The sequence below is a fragment of the Mizuhopecten yessoensis genome, unplaced genomic scaffold (genome assembly GCF_002113885.1).
Source record: "Mizuhopecten yessoensis strain PY_sf001 unplaced genomic scaffold, ASM211388v2 scaffold10209, whole genome shotgun sequence".
Taxonomy (NCBI): domain Eukaryota; kingdom Metazoa; phylum Mollusca; class Bivalvia; order Pectinida; family Pectinidae; genus Mizuhopecten; species Mizuhopecten yessoensis.
This window is the reverse complement of record NW_018408433.1, coordinates 733,187-753,684: the sequence shown is the minus strand read 5'-3', so window position 1 is coordinate 753,684 and position 20,498 is coordinate 733,187. Positions and strand designations below refer to the sequence as shown.

General features: G+C 32.9%; 1 protein-coding gene across 1 annotated transcript; it reads right to left on the bottom strand.

Annotated features, from left to right (window-relative positions):
- Positions 1–464: 464 nt before the first annotated feature.
- On the bottom strand, positions 465–15,526 carry LOC110459753. Its single transcript, XM_021512167.1, has 7 exons — positions 15,503–15,526; positions 12,479–12,562; positions 10,315–10,398; positions 8,528–8,611; positions 6,695–6,778; positions 5,278–6,207; positions 465–3,557 (listed from the first exon to the last, which is right to left on the bottom strand). Exons 6-7 carry the CDS (start codon positions 6,167–6,169, stop codon positions 3,139–3,141), a joined length of 1,311 nt encoding a protein of 436 aa, XP_021367842.1. The 5' UTR covers positions 6,170–6,207; positions 6,695–6,778; positions 8,528–8,611; positions 10,315–10,398; positions 12,479–12,562; positions 15,503–15,526; the 3' UTR covers positions 465–3,138.
- Between the last annotated feature and the right edge of the window lie 4,972 nt (positions 15,527–20,498).

Sequence of the window (20,498 nt, the reverse complement as noted above, 5' to 3'; positions counted from 1 at the left end):
CGTTTACAATAACAAGAAAGCAATCCAATCGTTAGAGTTTTACAGAATCTCTTTTTAAAACTAAAAATATATTTTTTAAACGATTCTCAATATTGTAATCGAAACAGAAAAATTGATGTCATTTAATTGTATCGTGGACATTTTTTTCTTAAAAACATGTTTAAAGAATTTGCGATTCATTTATTGATATAACAGTTGTGTGTTGTTTTTATTTGCTTCATTGATCAAACGTTACGTACTCTTTATAAAAAGTAAACATATTACATTCCGACTTTTAAAAATGGAATTTAAAGTAACGATTTGAAAAAAACTAAAATGAAAGAAACCCTTTCGTCGTCCTACCTTCTACATAGAACAAAAATGCCATATTGTCTTTATATGTATCTCACTTCTAAAATTATGTGTATGCTTCTCAATATTAATTGTCATTCACACGACTTTTTGCTGATTTTGTGAAGAAACTATTAAAACAAGCGAATAACTAAAATGAGCGTTCTGTACGATCATGTCAAAGGTAAACCAAAGGATACGTATGATTGACAACTGATAAGACAAAGTGAAAATAAAGATTTATTTAGGAAAGCGGAAATCAAGCAAAATTATCAAAATGTTACTATGCAAGTTATATACAGATATATATGACACTGATAAATCACAAAATGGCAAACTATGTAATCAAACAAGTTTTCTTATACATTTTAACCAAAGAAATGTTTACATATGAAATGTAAATCATAGTTGGTCATACATCTTGGTGTAAAGCCTTTACATATCGTATCTAAGGAAGTGATGTTTATACAATTCAACAATATTTGTACAACATCCTAATTCAAAAGGCCTAATACCAATACATCCTAACTAGTCACGAGTTTGCTATACATCTCAATCCAACAAGAAGTTGTTATATGCATCGTAATCCAAAAGTATTTATCATACATCTAATTCCCTCTAATGCTTGTCATCAATCGTAATTAAAAAAAAATGTTTTACATGTTTTATCAAACAAAAATCGCACGCCAATACATGCTTGTCTTGTATCGTAACTCAACAGATGTATTTCATGCATCGTAGTCCATAAAATGTCTTCAATAAACCTTTACCCAACAAATGATTGTCATACATTGTTAACCTATTTTTTTGTCATCGATCGTAATCCAACAAATACTTGTCAAACATTGTAATTAAACAGGTGATTGTCATACATTGACATTTACCAGGTAATTGCCATATATTGTGGTCCCATAAATGTCCGTCATACAACTTTACCCAACAAATGATTGTCATACATCGTTATCAAAACAGTTTTGTTTGGTCATCAATCGTAATCCAACAAATACTTGTCACACATTGTAGTTTAACAGGTGATTTTTATACATTTTAATCCAACAAATGTCGGTTATACTTCATAACCAATCATGATATAAAATCGGCGTGTTGATCATTTGTTTGAAACTCTTTACCAGTGTAAATTGAAAGATGATCATGAGACTAAAACATGTAACCTTGATTATACGAAAATGTAGGAATGAGCATCTTTAGGAAAGTCCGTAAATTACAATTCCTAAAAAAATACATAAAAATCAAAGTGGGTTATAAAATTAATCGAGTCAAAATAACGTAACATAAATTGCTTTACAGAAACATTAAAAAATCACTTAAACCAGTAAACTTATACAATATACCTTACAGATAAGTGCACACAGGTAAAATAATGCTGTAAAAATCTAAATAAGGCAAAAATTAATGCGCAACCACCTAGACGGTTGTCACTTATACATTGTAATAGCGCGTTTGTGTAATAAAGTATATACAGTGCGCTATATAAATGATGTAGTGTTTTATTATTATGTCAATCAAACAACTAAATATGGGAAATTGAAATAATTATGATGATACGGAGACTTACAATTCATACTTCGATGACTGCATGTGAATTCTAAACCATTAAACGGGAGTTGATCAAAATATGAATTGTTCCTTGTGCGTAGAATGTTATTATGGTAAAGACTGAATTCCATCCTTTGGATACAAAAACTTATGCATACACACAAAAATAGATGCGCATGCATGGTTGGGCGGTATTCTGTTATACAATTATGTTAATTAAAGTATCATTTAACGTTCCAGGTAAAAAAAAAAAATCATGATCTTAAAAGAATGTAAAAAAGGCCAATATACTCATTTACATTTATGCAACTACACATGCAACATACACAGTAGTTACTTTTGCAATGTCTCGCGGTATAACTTACAAAAGATATCGTCATATGCATGAGCAATAGAAAAAGGATCATAACTGTGCTGGCTCTAATGATTTCAAGTTATATTTGCAAACAATTTAATACTCCCCTGTTCAAAATAAGGAGAGATAATGTTAAATCACATTTTCATTCTTTTGTAAATTTTGCATGAAACATGGTGTTTGTTCCTTTGAATAGAGATTGTTTCCCAAAAATTGATTGATGATTAATGTGATAAATTCCTTTCAAAATCAGTAATAATAAAATAACCATTATAAATAATTATAACAACAAATTGGATATGAACAATTAAATTATATCTAGTATATAGCTTTTACGATAACAACAGTATTGGCAATTGTTCGTAAAATAAGTGATTTTGCTACATGTACCTAGATGTTGATCACTGAACATGACTAAAGTACAATGCATAAAAGGCTAAATATGAGCCAAAATTAATTGTTTTACTTCCAACAGGACGTTGTATTATATACAAAGTCAATTTCGAAAAGTATAACTTTACGAGATTGCTCAACAAAAATCACCAAAAAAACACCACAAAACCAACAATGAATGTTATCTTACAAGTGTTTTCAAAAGAAATCAAAATGGGCATAATTCCTTATGATTGTAGTGACGAATCACTATGTCTTATTGACAGCTAAATAAAACCAAAAGATATATATACTCTATAAAAACATAGGTAATGCGTGTACATTTCAACAAAATTAGTTATCAGTACTTCCTTGTGATTTAAAGTCAAACAAATCATAGAGAAAACACTATTCATTAACAGCAAAGTTTACAGCAATTATCGTTGCAGCAGCACGCCAAACTAGATTTGCATCTTTCAAGAACTAGATTGGTATGCATCATAGTTGTTCAGTCCCACTTCAACTTATGGAAACTGACACAGGGATGGCAGTTGTAATGCATCAAGAACAGCTTTTATTGGTGTCACGATAGCGTTTCCATATGATGTTGTCCCAATCGCTATGCCAATGCAGGTGAGTTCCTGTCCCGCAGGCGTTTTATCTACGTAGAAGACACCCGCACCAGAATCCCCAGGCTGGAAGTAAGTTCCATAACCCGCAACTCCAGAAATTTCCATTTGATTTCTCATCGTAACACTTGCACCAGGTTGACCGAACACTCCCATGTCTGCAGAAACTGCCGATATCACTGTGCCCACACTTTTAAGATTACCTTTTGTAACATGAGTCTCCGCTCCAAACTTGACGATTCTTTTGTCACCGTCAATCGTGCTTGGGTCCAGGTGAATGTTCCCCGAGTTAAAGTATGGAAGGTCGTCAAATCCTACAAAAACATCAATATCATTATGTTCATATAATAATTAACGATTGTTTACTTAATCATCGTCTTCATGGAGAATATTATTCACTAGCTATGACGTACATGAGTTTCTGAAAGCTCAAAAAAAGCAATTTCAAAACTTGAAGTCAAAGGCAATATGAGTGGACAGCAACAAGAACTTAGAAAAGAGAGAGAAAGACACTACAAATGTAGGTCTCATAATAGCACTTGCTTCGGGAAATGGAATATATATTTTTCTATACAATTGTCATGTCAAATCTGGGAACGGGTGTCAGTCTTAAAGGATACACAGACGTGACAGAACTGCTGGTATAACTGCCAAATGTGCCACAGACAAACTGAATGGTGACCGCTGGCGCACCATGATAAGTTTGTATGTGACACATGTTGCAGTTATAACAGTAAGTCTGCCACATATGTGCGGTTTATTGCTTATATTAACATTTTAAGGATGTTCTCAATTTACAAAATTTAAACAATTAATATTTTGTAAGGAACTATTCAAGTGTCGTAAAACATTTTACCCATCATGTTATTGCGGCCTATATTCGGCGCACACACTCAACGTAAGCCCACAGAAACCAAGTCAAAGTAGTCTCATATCATGAATCTGCTACTGGCAGTACGTTTGTAGTCATATTGAAGGGCTTTGCAAAATAAAAAATGTCAACAATATCCGAAAACCGATAAATCGAGGAACGTTTATGAGAAACCATTGTCTAAGTAGAAAATACCAAACATTCCAGAAGAGCAAGCGACTCCTTCATCATTTCGACATTTGTCATTTTTTTCTTAATAGAGTCCATGCAATGTAATGTTTTAAAAGACAGGACTAGATCAGTAAAAACAAAGACATACTTATAACACTTCTCATAAAACACGTTGCAGTTTCATTAAATATTTTGAAACAGAAAGTGCTTAAGATAAACTGCAGAATATGGCTCTAAAGTACCCTTGTCTCTCGTTCAAGGAAGAGACCAAAAATATCCGCAACTCCACGTTTTCCTTTTCAATATTTCAGTTTTTCGCCGATTGGCAAAGTTCAGTACCTAGGAGGAGTTACGTTATAGTGTCCACATTTCACTTTTTAAAGTGAAATTGTAAATGCCCCAGTATGAAATTTCCGCTGCTAATCCCTTTATAAACTCCACCACGTGTAAGAAGAAATGTGGATATGGAAGCAATTACACCAATTCCATTTTGACATTTTTTCGCTTACATTTTTTTTTTCATCACAACTTTTCAATTAATTATTTGTCAAAAGATGGCTAACCCATTGGCAGTGCAATGTGACAGCAGAGTGGCATGCTAAGCTGAGTGACTTCGGAATGGTATTTCATTAAGGTAGCATTCTAAAGATCTGCGCTATCGCTAGCAGGTAAATACATGAACATGCATTCAGTTCTTATTTTTGATTATGCTTTGCAAATATTATATATTTTGTAAAGGTACTTATTACCGATGTTACTTTTGCTGATTAAATCAATTTCATAACGCTTTTTTGTTACAGTTAACCCTATTTCCGTATCAAAGGACATGGAACGAACTCAATGGGTGGAGTACCAGGGACCGGGTATGTATTCATTTCATTTTTTCCTCTTTTCACTCCATGTATTCATTTTCGTTTTTATTTAGAAACAGTTAACTAGCACTTATTAAACAGATGTTACGCTATAGTCAGATGGAATACAGTATAACTTACCGGCATAATTCAACCGAATCTCATTATCCATAGCAAATTCCCCTCTGTGTGGAAGTCTTGTAGGTTCGGAAATCAGGACAACTGCTGCATCAACACTCGGCTGAGCATGTGGAGCAAATACTGCTTTTTTAACTTCACCACAACGGAAGTTGAACTGGTTCCCTGAGGGGAACGCAAACGTTGTTGATGGCGGTTGTTCGACAAACGTACTGCTGCTTACAATGTTGTATCCGTTTGAGTCGATCCCATAGATTGCGTGTGCGCATGTCAGAAATGCCATGTGACCATTCAATTTGACAAAAGGGCCAATGGTTGCACACATTGGCTTCCCTTCGACTGCATATTGACAACCCATCCTTAATTGCTGATGGTAATTGCTACTTTTTGAAGTAGAATATGTACCAGGACCAAACTCAAAGAAACCTTCTCTGATATCAGTATCAAAACAGGTAAGTCCGCTTTTCAGTGTTTTAGGGAAAATCTTTTCACCAAAAGGAATAAACCCTTTCGAACTGCAGTAAATAACAACGCATAAACACGGCCTGATATGTTTTCCATTTTCCTTCGATTTAACCGGAGACATGCTGATAACATTGATGTTGCGGTGATTTTCTAAAAGAGTGTCACAGTTTTCTGTGATACATTTCTTCAACATTCTTCTTTCTTCTTTTGTGATGTAATTTCCGTTTTCCTGGCAGAAGTTTTTCACCTGCATAGCTTCGGTATTTACAGTTTTTGGGTTTCGGAATAAAACCTCTTGCCCGAAATCCGTTTGATGTTTATCTCTAACGCATTCTTTGTCATAAACAATAAACACCGTTTTGTCCTTTGGGCATGTCGTTGGTACAACCAAACGTTCTTCTGTTTTATACTTTTCTGATAAAAGACGCATTACATCCGCGGGAAACCCTTTTTCGGACGGATATTTATCTATATAAGAGAGAAAGTAGATACTTTTTTGTCTGGTCAAACGCAATCACACCCCAATCCGCATGCAATTTAGCTATATAAAAAATGTATGTCTTTGCAGTATTGGTTACTTTATGAATAGCGGTTTTTTTAAATGAAATTTTCCAGACGTTTGCAGTCACGGCTGTTATAACATATACGTTCACGTGTTTTACACTCTTCTAAAATGAATAAGTAAATGGTTGTTTGTTTTTATTTGTTTATTGAGCTCATTTTGAGTTCATTTAAATACAGAGCAAAACAAAACTTCCGACAATTAAAATTTCTAACATATAGATATAGGCAACCAATCTTAAGAATTTAAATACCGTTCGATTATTATAAAAGGCACCGTTTATATGCAATCGAACCTTTAACAACATGTTACAATTTTGGCTTCAATAAACATTCCGCAAAAACTGGTTATATACTTGATATTGTGAAAAGAGAGAATGGCGTTTATACTCACTGTCTTTGTTACTGCTTTCCACTGGCGTTTGTCGTGGGACTTTGGTTTTCACGCTTGTGCTTCTTAATGCCAACTTTGTGAAAGCTATAACAATAATAAAAAAGACAGTTAAGAATATAATTTTCCATATTACAGGCAAAATGAAGTCAACAATTAAAATAATATTAATCGAAACATTTATCTCAGTAAAAAGTTTAAAAAATACCGTGATGACAATAACAAATTAAAATACGCTGGAGGGCTCTATATTTGAGGACGATGGAGTAACTTTTTATGTCTGATCTGGGAATCAAATCACAGACGTATTGGTGGAGAAAGAGTGTGTTATCCACCGCGCTACCATACCATGATTGTAAGTATAGTACACATTACACATATTATTTAAGTACAGCAGTATAACATTTTAGTATTAAAAGTTACTTGTAAGGCCACACAAATCTTATATTGGTAACGTTATACATGGTTTTATAGGCATCGTTATTTTTCAAATATAAATGTAAACAATTGCTTTCTTCCTTTGATTTTTTTGCAAAATTCTTCTTTAGACTACTTCTCATATTATTTATCAGTTCATTTCGAATCGCAGTTGCCTTATAATCATATTATAGCTTTTGATAACTCCAAACTGACAATGAAACCGTGAAAGCCTTGATGATGGACGAATGTACCAAATCCTCAGGAACAATGTTCAGTATTTCTTTTTTGGATCTGATTAAGTATGCCTATCCGTATAATTGTTTACTCTATGTATGCTGCCCATTCGTCCATATATTGTGCAATATATGGACTAATATTATATTGCAACAATATAACAAACTACATTAATGATACGCTAAGGAATTTATATATACATTTGTATTCCCCATTACCCATAACAAAAAGAGTCCTTTTCATATTTACTGACTGGCAAAAGTATAATGTACTTGATAAAAGGCATCAAATTATTTTATTTCATCATGATAAAGTCAATTTTAAATCATAAACGTATAATTTCATTTATTGTAGACACATTTTATACATAATCAAAACTACTGTCAACAAGCAAAACAAGGCATACAGTCTCGCAGAACGCCGTAGGGGTCATTTCAATTTTTCACTTGAGCCTGGAATCACGAAAACACACATTTTAAACATACTTGTGAGGTTAGTATTCTGTGTGTCCGCCATAGTTGTTAAGTACTGCTAAACAGCGTTTTCTTATGGACAACACTGGTCGACGAATGACATTTTGAGGGATTAAACTACTTTCCTCTGTAAGGCATTGGCCTATCTAAACGCCACGTCATATTACGTCCCACAACTGTTCCATAGGATACAGGTCAGAATTCAACGACGGCCATCGACGACCGTTGACATGTTGCTGCCGTTGGAGGTCAGTATAGACTCCATGTGTAAGGACGGGCGTTGCCGTGCTGACGTTGAGTTAGATCATTATTAAGAGCTACACGGTACGGCAAGAGGCGCCAGAATGTTGTCCTTGTAGTCCACAGCGTTCACTCTACCACGGATTACGTAAGGCTGCGTCTTGTGATCACGGCTTATTACTGACGGTATCAAAACGCTTCCAACTCCAATAATGCATTGCAACAATATATTTATTATCAAAGTGTATACTAAATTTTACCGTTCAGTATATAAAGGTCGCTTATCGATCACTGTCAGACCCTCCTTGGAGAGATGATAGAGATAAAGACGTTTTGTTGATGTCTTTTCATTTATATATATGCAATCGAACCATTAACAACATGTTACAATTTTGGCTTCAATAAACATTCCGCAAAAACTGGTTATATACTTGATATTGTGAAAAGAGAGAATGGCGTTTATACTCACTGTCTTTGTTACTGCTTTCCACTGGCGTTGATCGTGGGACTTTGGTTTTCACGCTTGTGCTTCCTAATGCCAACTTTGTGAAAGCTATAACAATATCAAAAAGACAGTTAAGAATATAATTTTCCATATTACAGGCAAAATGAAGTCAACAATTAAAATAACATTAATCGAAACATTTGTCTCAATAAAAAGAAAAAAAATATCGTGATGACAATAACAAATAAAAATACGCTGGAGGGCTCTATGTGTGAGGGCAACGGAGTAACTTTTCACGTCTGATCTGGGAATCAAATCACAGACGTATTGGTGGAGGAAGAGTGTGTTATCCACCGCGCTACCATACCATGATTGTAAGTATAGTACACATTACACATATTAATTACTTACAGCAGTATAACATTTTAGTATTAAAAGTTACTTGTAAGGCCAAACAAATCTTATATTGGTAACGTTATACATAGTTTAATAGGCATCGTTATTTTTTCAAATATAAATGTAAACAAATGCTTTATTCCTTTGAATTTTTTGCAAAATTCTTCTTTAGACTACTTCTCATATCATTTATCAGTTCGTTTCGAATCGCAGTTGCCTTATAATCATATTATAGCTTTTGATCACTAAAAACTGACAATGAAACTGAAAGCCTTGATGATGGACGAATGTACCAAATCCTCAGGAACAATGTTCAGTATTTCTTTTTTGGATCTGATTAAGTATGCCTATCCGTATAATTGTTTACTCTATGTATGCTGCCCATTCGTCCATATATTGTGCAATATATGGACTAATATTATATTGCAACAATATAACAAACTACATTAATGATACGCTAAGGAATTTATATATACATTTGTATTCCCCATTACCCATAACAAAAAGAGTCCTTTTCATATTTTCTGACTGGCAAAAGTATTATGTACTTGATAAAAGGCATCAAATGATTTTATTTCATCATGATAAAGTCAATTTGATAATATAAATGTAAAATTCAATAATTGCAGACAAATTTTACATAGAATCAGGACTGCCGTTAACTAGCAAAAATGCATACAGTTCCACAGAACGACGTAGGTGTCATTTCCATTTTTCAAGTGATCAAGACGTCACAACACCAATCATTTACACCTGAGATGTCAGTATAGTGTGTGTCCTCTATAGTTATTGCCTACTGCGGCATATGTACATAGCTTTTTCTCATTGACAACACTAAACGTCTTATGGCATTTTGAGGGATTCGGCGCCATTCCTCTAAACACGACATCATATCTCGTACCTAAAGTGTATTTTAGGATTGAGTTTAGGCCATCGAAGTACGTTGACATGTTGCTACCGTCAGAAGCCAGTAGAGACTTCGCTGTGTAATGACGGGCGTTGTCGTGCTGAAGATGAGTTGTTGGACCATTATTCTGGATAAACGGTTCGGCAATACGTGCGATAATGATTTCCGTGTAGTTAACAGCGTTCACTCTACCACAGATTACGTGTAGCTGCGTTTTGCGATCATGACTAATTCCTGCCTATGTCATGACCCTTTAACCACCAATTTGGCAACAATATATTCATTTCAAAGTGTATACTTAATGTTGCCGTTCAGTATAGGAGGGTCGCCTATCGATGGCTGCCAGAAACTCATTGAAGGGATGAACTTTTCCTATATATGTGCTATGCAATTTTTAGGCACAACATAACAATTAAATCTTCACTAAACAAGTCGCAAATAACAAGTTGGATACTTGATAATGTTAAAAAAGAGAATGGCAATATTCATATGATGTGTTTGTACTCACTGTCTTTGTAACCGCTATCCCCAGACGTTGATCGTTGATCTTTAGTTTCTAAGCCTGTGCTGCTTAATGCCAACTTCGTAAAACCTTCGCAATAATAGAAAGCACAGTGAAGTAATATTTTAAGTTCCATTAAAGGTAAAATGAAGTCAACAATAACGTCAATCTCAAAATTAATAACAACATATCGAGATGATAATGAAAAAAAAAAAAAAATTCTCCGGAGGGCTCTATGTTGGAGGAAAATGGAGTACCCGGAGAAAACCACATGGTCGGGCAGGGGAACCTTTAACTTTCACGTCTGATCAGGGAATAGAACCCCAGATGTCTTGGAAGAGGGAGCGTGTGTTATCCACCGCGCTTCAAGAACATGATTGTAAATATAGTACGCATTGCACATGTCGGCTGCAGTACAGAAATTTTTCAGTTTTTATCATTAAAAATTACTTGTCAGACAAATAAAGTTTAAATTGGTACCGTTATGCAAAGTTTCAAAGGCATCGTTATTTTCTTGCTGTATTGTGCACATGTTTCGGACAATTAAGATTTTGATTTGTTTACATTATTTGGCTTTTGGTTATCGACAAACAAAAATGTGAACAAATGCTTTCTGCCGTTGATTTTCTTGCAAAATTCTTCTTTAGACTACTTCTCGTATCAGTTATAAGTTCGTTTTTAATTGCAGTTGCCCTATAATTATATTTAAGGAAGGTACATGCACATTTGTACTTTCATTACCCATAACACAAATAGTCCTTTTTCATATATGCTGCCTGGCAAAATTAGTGTATGCACTTGATAAAAGGCATCAAATTATTGTATTTCATCATGAAAACGTGAATTTATATCATAACTGTAACATTTTATTATTGCAGACACATTTTACACAGAATCAGGGCTGCCGTCGATTTTTAAAATGCATAGTCTCACAGAACGACGTAGGAGTCATTTCAATGATTCAAGTGACCATGACGTAACAACAACACACATTAACACTTAGGATGTCAGTATCTTGTGTGTTCTCCAAAGTTGTTGACAACTGCTACACAGCATTTTTGTATGACAACACTAAATGTTTAATGACATTTTGAGGGATTCGACGCCATTCCTCTAAACGCGACGTCATATCTCGTACCATAACTTGTTCTTTAGGATTGAGACCCAGCAGGTAGGGCGTAAGAATTGTACCTGCTGCCCCCAATTGCATGATCGTAACCTCACTTTTGGCCATTTGTTGAGCGTTCGCCCCTGTGAGGAACGCTTTTGGTTCTGTCCCCTGGCCGAGACATACCAAAGTCTTTAAAATTGGTAGTTTCTACTCCTGCTTTACGCTCAGCAAATAAGTAGTGGGACGACTGGTTCGCCCGTTGTCAGTATAATGTGACCGGGTGGGGCGTCCTACTGGGTGTCTTCGGCAGTATGTTTCCGTGAGGTAGCACTATAAAGACGGCATCAGTTCCACGCTAACACAAGGGGACAAACACGAACATATCGCAGCCTCCCAAAATACACACACATACACTACACGCATGCATCTTGCACACAGGGGAGGCCGTCCTTAAATGACCTTAGCTGTTAATAGGACGTTAAACAAAATCAAACAAACAAACAAACAAAAAACGTTAGGATGGTGTTCGGGACTCGACGACGGCCATCGAAGAACGTTGACACATAACTGCCGTAGGAAGCCAGAAGAGACTTTGCTGTGTAATGACGGGCGTTGCCGTGCTGAAGATGAGTTGTTGGACCATTAATCTGGTTAAAATGTACGGCAATAGGCGCGGGGAAGTTTTCCGTGTAGTAAACAGCGTTCACTTTACCACGGATTACGTGCAGCTGCGTTTTGCGATCATGACTAGTTCCTGCCTATATCATGACGCTTCCACCATCAATTTTGCAATAATATATACATTTCAAAGTGTATACTTAATTTAGCCGTTCAGTATATAAAGGTCGCTAATCGATGGCTGCCAGAAACTCATTGAAGGGATGAAAACGCTAAAGACGTGTTGTTGATGTTTTTTAATATACTGTATATGTGCTATGCAAAAGTTTAGCAAAATATAACGATTAAAGCTTCAATTAACTTGTCGCAAATAACAAGTTAGATACTTGAGAATGTTAAAAAATGGGAATGGCAATATTCATACAGTGTGTCTTTACTCACTGTCTTTGTAACCGCTATCCCCAGGCGTTGATCGTTGATCTTCAGTTTCTAAGCCTGTGCTGTTTAATGTCAACTTTGTACGACCTTCGCAATAATAAACAAGCACAGTGAAGTAATATTTTAAGTTCCATTTCAGGTAAAATGAAGTCAAAATAACATCAATTTCAAAAGGAATAACAATATATCGGGATGATAATGAAAACACTAAATACTTTCTCCGGAGGGCTCTATGCTGGAGGGAAATGGAGTACCCGGAGAAAACAATATGATCGGACAGGGAATCCTTTACATTTTCACGTCTGAATTGGGAATCGAACCCCAGACGACTTGGTTGAGGGGGAGTGTGTTATCCACCGAGGTTCCAGACCATGATTGTAAATATAATATACACTACACAATTCAACTTCAGTACAGCAATATTGCACTTTTCTTATTAAATGATTACTTATGAGGCAAAGAAAGCTTAAATTGTGCATAAGTTTCGTAGGCATCGTTATTTTCTCGATGTATTGTACACATATGTTTTGGAACAATTTAAACAGTTTTGTTTACATTGTTTGGTTTTTAGCAATCAAAATAACAAATGTCAACAAATGCTTTATTCCGTGAAATAGTTTTCTTTAAACAACTGATCGTATCAGTTATAAGCTCGTTTTTAATTTCAGTTGCCCTATAATTATATAATAGTTCTTGATAGTTCCAAACTGAAACCATGAAAGCATTGATGGTGGACGTATGAACCTGTCTCGTGAACAATGTCCAGTTATAGCATCTTATACACGCTTACATGTTGCAGGGGGAATTTCGTGAAATTTCCTTTATCGGTTTTCCTGGTTGATATATCTTTTGTTTTACAAATGAGCACGTATCCCTTTCATTTAACCCATTTAGTATCATAAAAAATACATTCATATATGATGCATATAACGGGAGTAATTTTAACAAAAAAAGCAAGGCAGTTAACACAATTATCTGTTATGGCACACAATATGTTTAAATCAGGATACACTTAGAGATCGTGGAAACTAGGTTATTAGTACAGTTGTGGGATAGCAGAACTTAACACGATGTGCGGTTGCCAATTGATGTAATAAATATGTGTGCATGGTGTTGTCACCATGCAAAACTGTGCGATAATATCTAGCGCACAACTCGAAAGGTATTGCGGTAAAAAAAATAATATTTAAGAGTTTACTGTGGATAACTACTATTTAAACTTATATTTTCATGATTTAATTATGTTGCCATATTCTAGTCCGAGTTACATGATTATCAATTAATCTTACAATAATTGACATGGCACGTAAGGAAATTGATTTGAAACTATTTAAACCGACTAGTGTATTCCGTAATATACGTGTACGTACTGTATGGAAGAGCATGAGGGCCATGTAGGCAAAAAATAAATTTCTAATTTCTTGCTATAATTCGAAATTGTTTAGATTTTACTGCAGGTAAAGTTCTACGGAAGTTATCTCCTTAAGTTTATGAATGTCCTAATGAACAAATTGATCAACCTCCCTAACCTATATTGCTTTTAATTAAAGTTGGATCTGATTATTTCCATCAACCACCTTTAAAGATGTGTGATTAGATATGGTAAGTTTGGGAATTATTTAATCTTGTACAATAGGTTCAACATAAAAGTAAAGTGTGTATGGTTGCAAAACGAAATTTCTGTACAAATTTGAGTAAATAAGCCTTGCAGTGAACACAAACATTCGAAAAGGAACAGATATGTTACTTACTTAAATATTGTTTTTCCTATTTAATAAGGTTTAATCAAACTTAAAGGATTCATAATTACTGGAGAATAACGATATAACTGATTTCGATCACATAGAAAGTTATCATCATTGAAATAATTGACATTTTATTACAATGAATCTGACCATAAACATTTTATAATATTTGATAAGCAAGCATATACATAAACGTATTGTAGAAGTTCTTAGATCATTCCTCGATGACAATACATTTCTGAATGCTTACGTTTATCGTAACAAAGAGATGCGGCAAAAAGGGAAAAAAATCATCATCTGATCATTCACTATAGATATTATTTATTGCACAAGTATTCAATTATAGGAAAAATCATCTTGACCTGATACATATCCATTACTTATCACATCAATATCATAAATTAAGCTCATAAACAAGTCAATCTTAGTTTTATCATTTTACCTAACCAGCTGTACTTTGAATAACAACAGAATTCTCGCGAAGCCGTCAGTTACGTGATACATTCCCTTTTTCGTTTATTTTTATTTCAAAAATATCGTTACGTAGAAAGTTATAATGTTCGCTAACCATGTCATTTTGAACATCAATGTTCTTCTTCATGAAATGTTATTGTTGTTTTACAATCACTAAACAAGATAAGTGTTTTGATCTGGAAAGGTTGTGGATGATGTAATGTTTATCAGTAATTTCAACTTGCAACAATAGTGTGTATGGTTGTAGATCGAAATATAATATACAAATGCACTTACTTTTTGAAAAAAACATTGCGGTAAAAATAAAAATTTCAAATTAAATACAGTTATTACTTACGATCTGTTGTTGCATCAAGTGACAATAAAGTGGATATGAAAAACAAGATCTTATTAAGTAAAACAAGACAAACCTAGGGGTTGAATAAAATTGGTAAAAGTTATTTTTTTAATACTTTTAAATCTCCAAATACTGTCGCAAGACCGTCAGTAACGAGATTAACTCACTTAATGCATCTTCTGCAGATTACTATTGTTAAAAATATCATAATGTAGAATTTCATCATGTTCCCTAAACAATGTCACTTTGAATATAAATGAACTTTTACATGAAATGTAATGTCATTATTGTTTTTCAACTACTAATCAAGATGAGTGATTTGATTTGGAAAGGCTGTGGATGATGTGACGTTCATCAGTAATTTCAACTTACAACAATAGTATGTATGGTTGTAGATCGAAATATAATATATAAAATACAAAGTATGGCGGTAAACATAAACATTTGAAATGAAATACAGTGATTACTTACGATCTGTTGTTGCTTTAAGTGACAATCAGGTGGATATGGAAAAAAAGAGAGGACAATTCATACCCTGATTAATCATCATTAACATTATTGATTACATTCATAATCAATTACCTTTTGAAGACACCAATTATTAAGTCTAACTAATGAACGAGTCTACGTATATTTTAATGAACTGGGTTTTAAATGAAAGTAATTGGATAAGATTCAATATAATTGTGTTTTATCAAAGATAAAGGATTCATTATTCACGCAATAAAATATATCATTAATTTGTTTTAGGTTCAAAAAGCCAATCAGTTAACAAACATTAACAATTGGTCAAAATTCATCATGCTGTGTATTTTATGATCTTATTAAGTAAAACAAGACAAACCGAGAGGGTTGTAGAAAATTGGTAAAACTTAATTCTAAAATACTTTTAAATCTCTAAATACTGTCGCAAGACCGTCAGCAACGAGATGAACTCACTTAATTGCATCTTCTGCAGATTATTAATTTCAAAAATATAATGTCATGAATGCCTGTTTTGTTTTGCAACTACTAATCAAGATGAGTGATTTGATCTGGAAAGGCTGTGGATGATATGACGTTGATCAGTAAATTCAACTTGCAACAATAGTGTGTATGGTTGTAGATCGAAATATGATATACTTAATTTTGGAAAAAAGTAAGGCGGTCACGCAAACATTTGAAATGAAATACAGTTATTACTTACGATCTGTTGTTACATCAAGTGAAAATTAGTTGGATATGAAAAACAAGAGAGGACAATTAATCACCAGATAAATCATCGTAAACATTATTGATTACACACATAATCAATCACCATTTGAAGACATCAATTATGAAGTCTAACTAATGAACAAGTCTACGTAGATTTAAATCAACAGGGTTTTAAGTGAATGTAATTTACTCAGTTTCAATATAATCGTGTTTTATCAAAGATAAAGGATTTATAATTCAAGCAATAAAATATATCATTAATTTGATTCAGGTTCAAAACGACAATCAGTTAACAAACATTAACAATTGGTCAAAATTCATCATGCTGTGTATTTTATGATCTTATTAAGTAAAACAAGACAAATCTAGGGATTGTAGAAAATTGGTAAAAGTCAATTCTTGAATACTTTTAAATCTCCCAATACTGTCGCAAAACCGGCAGCAACGATATGAACTCACTTAATTGCATCTGCTGCAGATTATTAATATCAAAAATATAATGTAGAACTTCAGCATGTTCCCTAAACAATGTCACTTTGATTACCAATGGACTTTTAAATGAAATATAATGTTATTATTATTTTTCAACTACTTATCAAGATGAGGGATTTGATCGGGAAAGGGAGTGGATGATGTAACATTCATCAATAATTTAAACTTGCAACAATAGAGGGTATGGTTGTGGATCGAAATTTAATAGACTTAATTTTCGAAATAAGTATGGCGGTAAACATAAACATTTGAAATGAAATACAGTTATTACTTACCAGCTGTTGTTGCATCAAGTGACAATCAGGGGGATATGAAAATTAAGAGAGGAAAATTAATCAACTGATAAATCACCATAAAAATTATTGATTACATTCATAATCAATAACCGTTTGAAGAAACCAATTAGTAAGTCTAACTAATGAACGATTTTACGTATATTTTAATCAACAGTGTTTTAAATGAAAGTAACTTGATAAGATTCAATATAATTGGGTTTTATCAAAGATAAATGATTCATAATTCACGCACTAAAATATATCATTAATTTGATTCAGGTTCAAAACGACAATCAGTTAACAAACATTAACAATTGGTCAAAATTAATCATGCTGTGTATTTTATGATCTTATTATGTAAAACAAGACAAATCTAGGGGTTGCAGAAAATTGGTAAAAGTTATTTTTTTAATACTTTTAAATCTCGAAATACTGTCGCAAGACCGTCAGTAACGAGATGAACTCACTTAATTGCATATAAATCATCGTAAACATTATTGATTACATTCATAATCAATAACCGTTTGAAGAAACCAATAAGTAAGTCTAATTAATGAACGAGTTTACGTGGATTTCATTCAGCAGAGTTATAAGCAAATGTTATTTGATAAGGTTCAATATAATCGTGTTTTATCAAAGATAAAGGATTCATTATTCACGCAATAAAATATATCATAAATTTGATTCAAGTTAAAAACGATAATCTGTTAACAAACATTAACAATTTGTCAAAATTCATTATGCTGTGTATTTTATGATCTTATTAAGTAAAACAAGACAAACTAAGAGGGGTGTAGAAAATTGGTAAAAGTTAATTCTTGAATACTTTTAAATCTTCGAATACTGTCGCAAGACCGTCAGTAACGAGATGAACTCACTTAATTGCATCTTCTGCAGATTACTATTGTTAAAAATATCATAATGTAGAATTTCATCATGTTCCCTAAACAATGTCACTTTGATTACCAATGGACTTTTAAATGAAATATAATGTCATTATTGTTTTTCAACTGCTAATGAAGATGAGTGCCTTGATCTGGAAAGGCTGTGGATGATATGACGTTGATCAGTAAATTCAACTTGCAACAATAGTGGGTATGGTTGTGGATCGAAATTTAATAGACTTAATTTTCGAAAAAAGTATGGCGGTAAACATAAACATTTGAAATGAAATACAGTTATTACTTACCAGCTGTTGTTGCATCAAGTGACAATCAGGGGGATATGAAAATTAAGAGAGGAAAATTAATCAACTGATAAATCACCATAAAAATTATTGATTACATTCATAATCAATAACCGTTTGAAGAAACCAATAAGTAAGTCTAACTAATGAACGAGTTTACGTATATTTTAATCAACCGTGTTTTAAATGAAAGAAATTTGATAAGATTCAAAATAAATGGGTTTTATCAAAGATAAAGGATTCATTATTCACGCAATAAAATATATCATTAATTTGTTTTAGGTTTAAAAAGCCAATCAGTTAACAAACATTAACAATTGGTCAAAATTCATCATGCTGTGTATTTTATGATCTTATTAAGTAAAACAAGACAAATCTAGGGGTTGTAGAAAATTGGTAAAAGTTAATTCTTGAATACTTTGAAATTTCTCAATACGGTCGCAAGATCGTCAGTAACGTGTTGAACTCACTTAATTTCATCTTCTGCAGATTATTAATGATAAAAATATCATAGTGTAAAATGTCAGCATGTTCCCTAAACAATGTCACTTTGAATATCAATAGTCTTTTAAATGAAATGTAATGTCATTATTGTTTTTCAACTACTAATCAAGATGAGTGATTTGATCTGGAAAGGCTGTGGATGATGTGACGTTTATCAGTAATTTCAATTTGCGGCAATAGTGTGTATGGTTGTAGATCGAAATACAATAAACTTATTTTTAAAAAAAAAGTAAGGCGGTACACATAAACATTTGAAATGAAAAACAGTTGCTACTTACGAGCTGTCGTTGCATCAAGTGACAATCAGGTGGATATGAAAAACAAGAGAGGAAAAATCATCACCTGATAAATCACCGTAAACATAATTGATTACGCTCATAACTGATAACCTTTTTAAGACATCAATTATTAAGTCTTACAAATGAACGAGTCTACGTATATTTTAATCAACAGTGTTTTAAATGAAAGTAATTTGATAAGATTCAATATAATTGTGTTTTATCAAAGATAAAGGATTCATTATTCACGCAATAAAATATATCATTAATTTGTTTTAGGTTCAAAAAGCCAATCAGTTAACAAACATTANAATGAACGAGTCTACGTATATTTTAATCAACAGTGTTTTAAATGAAAGTAATTTGATAAGATTCAATATAATTGTGTTTTATCAAAGATAAAGGATTCATTATTCACGCAATAAAATATATCATTAATTTGTTTTAGGTTCAAAAAGCCAATCAGTTACCAAACATTAACAATTGGTCAAAATTCATCATGCTGTGTATTTTATGATCTTATTAAGTAAAACAAGACAAACCGAGAGGGTTGTAGAAAATTGGTAAAACTTAGTTCTAAAATACTTTTAAATCTCTAAATACTGTCGCAAGACCGTCAGCAACGAGATGAACTCACTTAATTGCATCTTCTGCAGATTATTAATTTCAAAAATATAATGTAAAGTTTCAACATGTTCTCTAAACAATGTCACTTTGAATATCAATGGACTTTTAAATGTTATGTCATTAATGCCATTTTTGTTTTGCAACTACTAATCAAGATGAGTGATTTGATCTGGAAAGGCTGTGGATGATATGACGTTGATCAGTAAATTCAACTTGCAACAATAGTGTGTATGGTTGTAGATCGAAATATGATATACTTAATTTTGGAAAAAAGTAAGGCGGTCACGCAAACATTTGAAATGAAATACAGTTATTACTTACCAGCTGTTGTTGCATCAAGTGAAAATTAGTTGGATATGAAAAACAAGAGAGGACAATTAATCACCAGATAAATCATCGTAAACATTATTGATTACACACATAATCAATCACCATTTGAAGACATCAATTATGAAATCTAACTAATGAACAAGTCTACGTAGATTTTAATCAACAGGGTTTTAAGTGAATGTAATTTACTCAGTTTCAATATAATCGTGTTTTATCAAAGATAAAGGATTTATAATTCAAGCAAAAAAAAATATATCATTAATTTGATTCAGGTTCAAAACGACAATCAGTTAACAAACATTAACAATTGGTCAAAATTCATCATGCTGTGTATTTTATGATCTTATTAAGTAAAAGAAGACAAATCTAGGGATTGTAGAAAATTGGTAAAAGTCAATTCTTGAATACTTTTAAATCTCCCAATACTGTCGCAAAACCGGCAGCAACGATATGAACTCACTTAATTGCATCTGCTGCAGATTATTAATTTCAAAAATATAATGTAGAACTTCAGCATGTTCCCTAAACAATGTCACTTTGATTACCAATGGACTTTTAAATGAAATATAATGTCATTATTG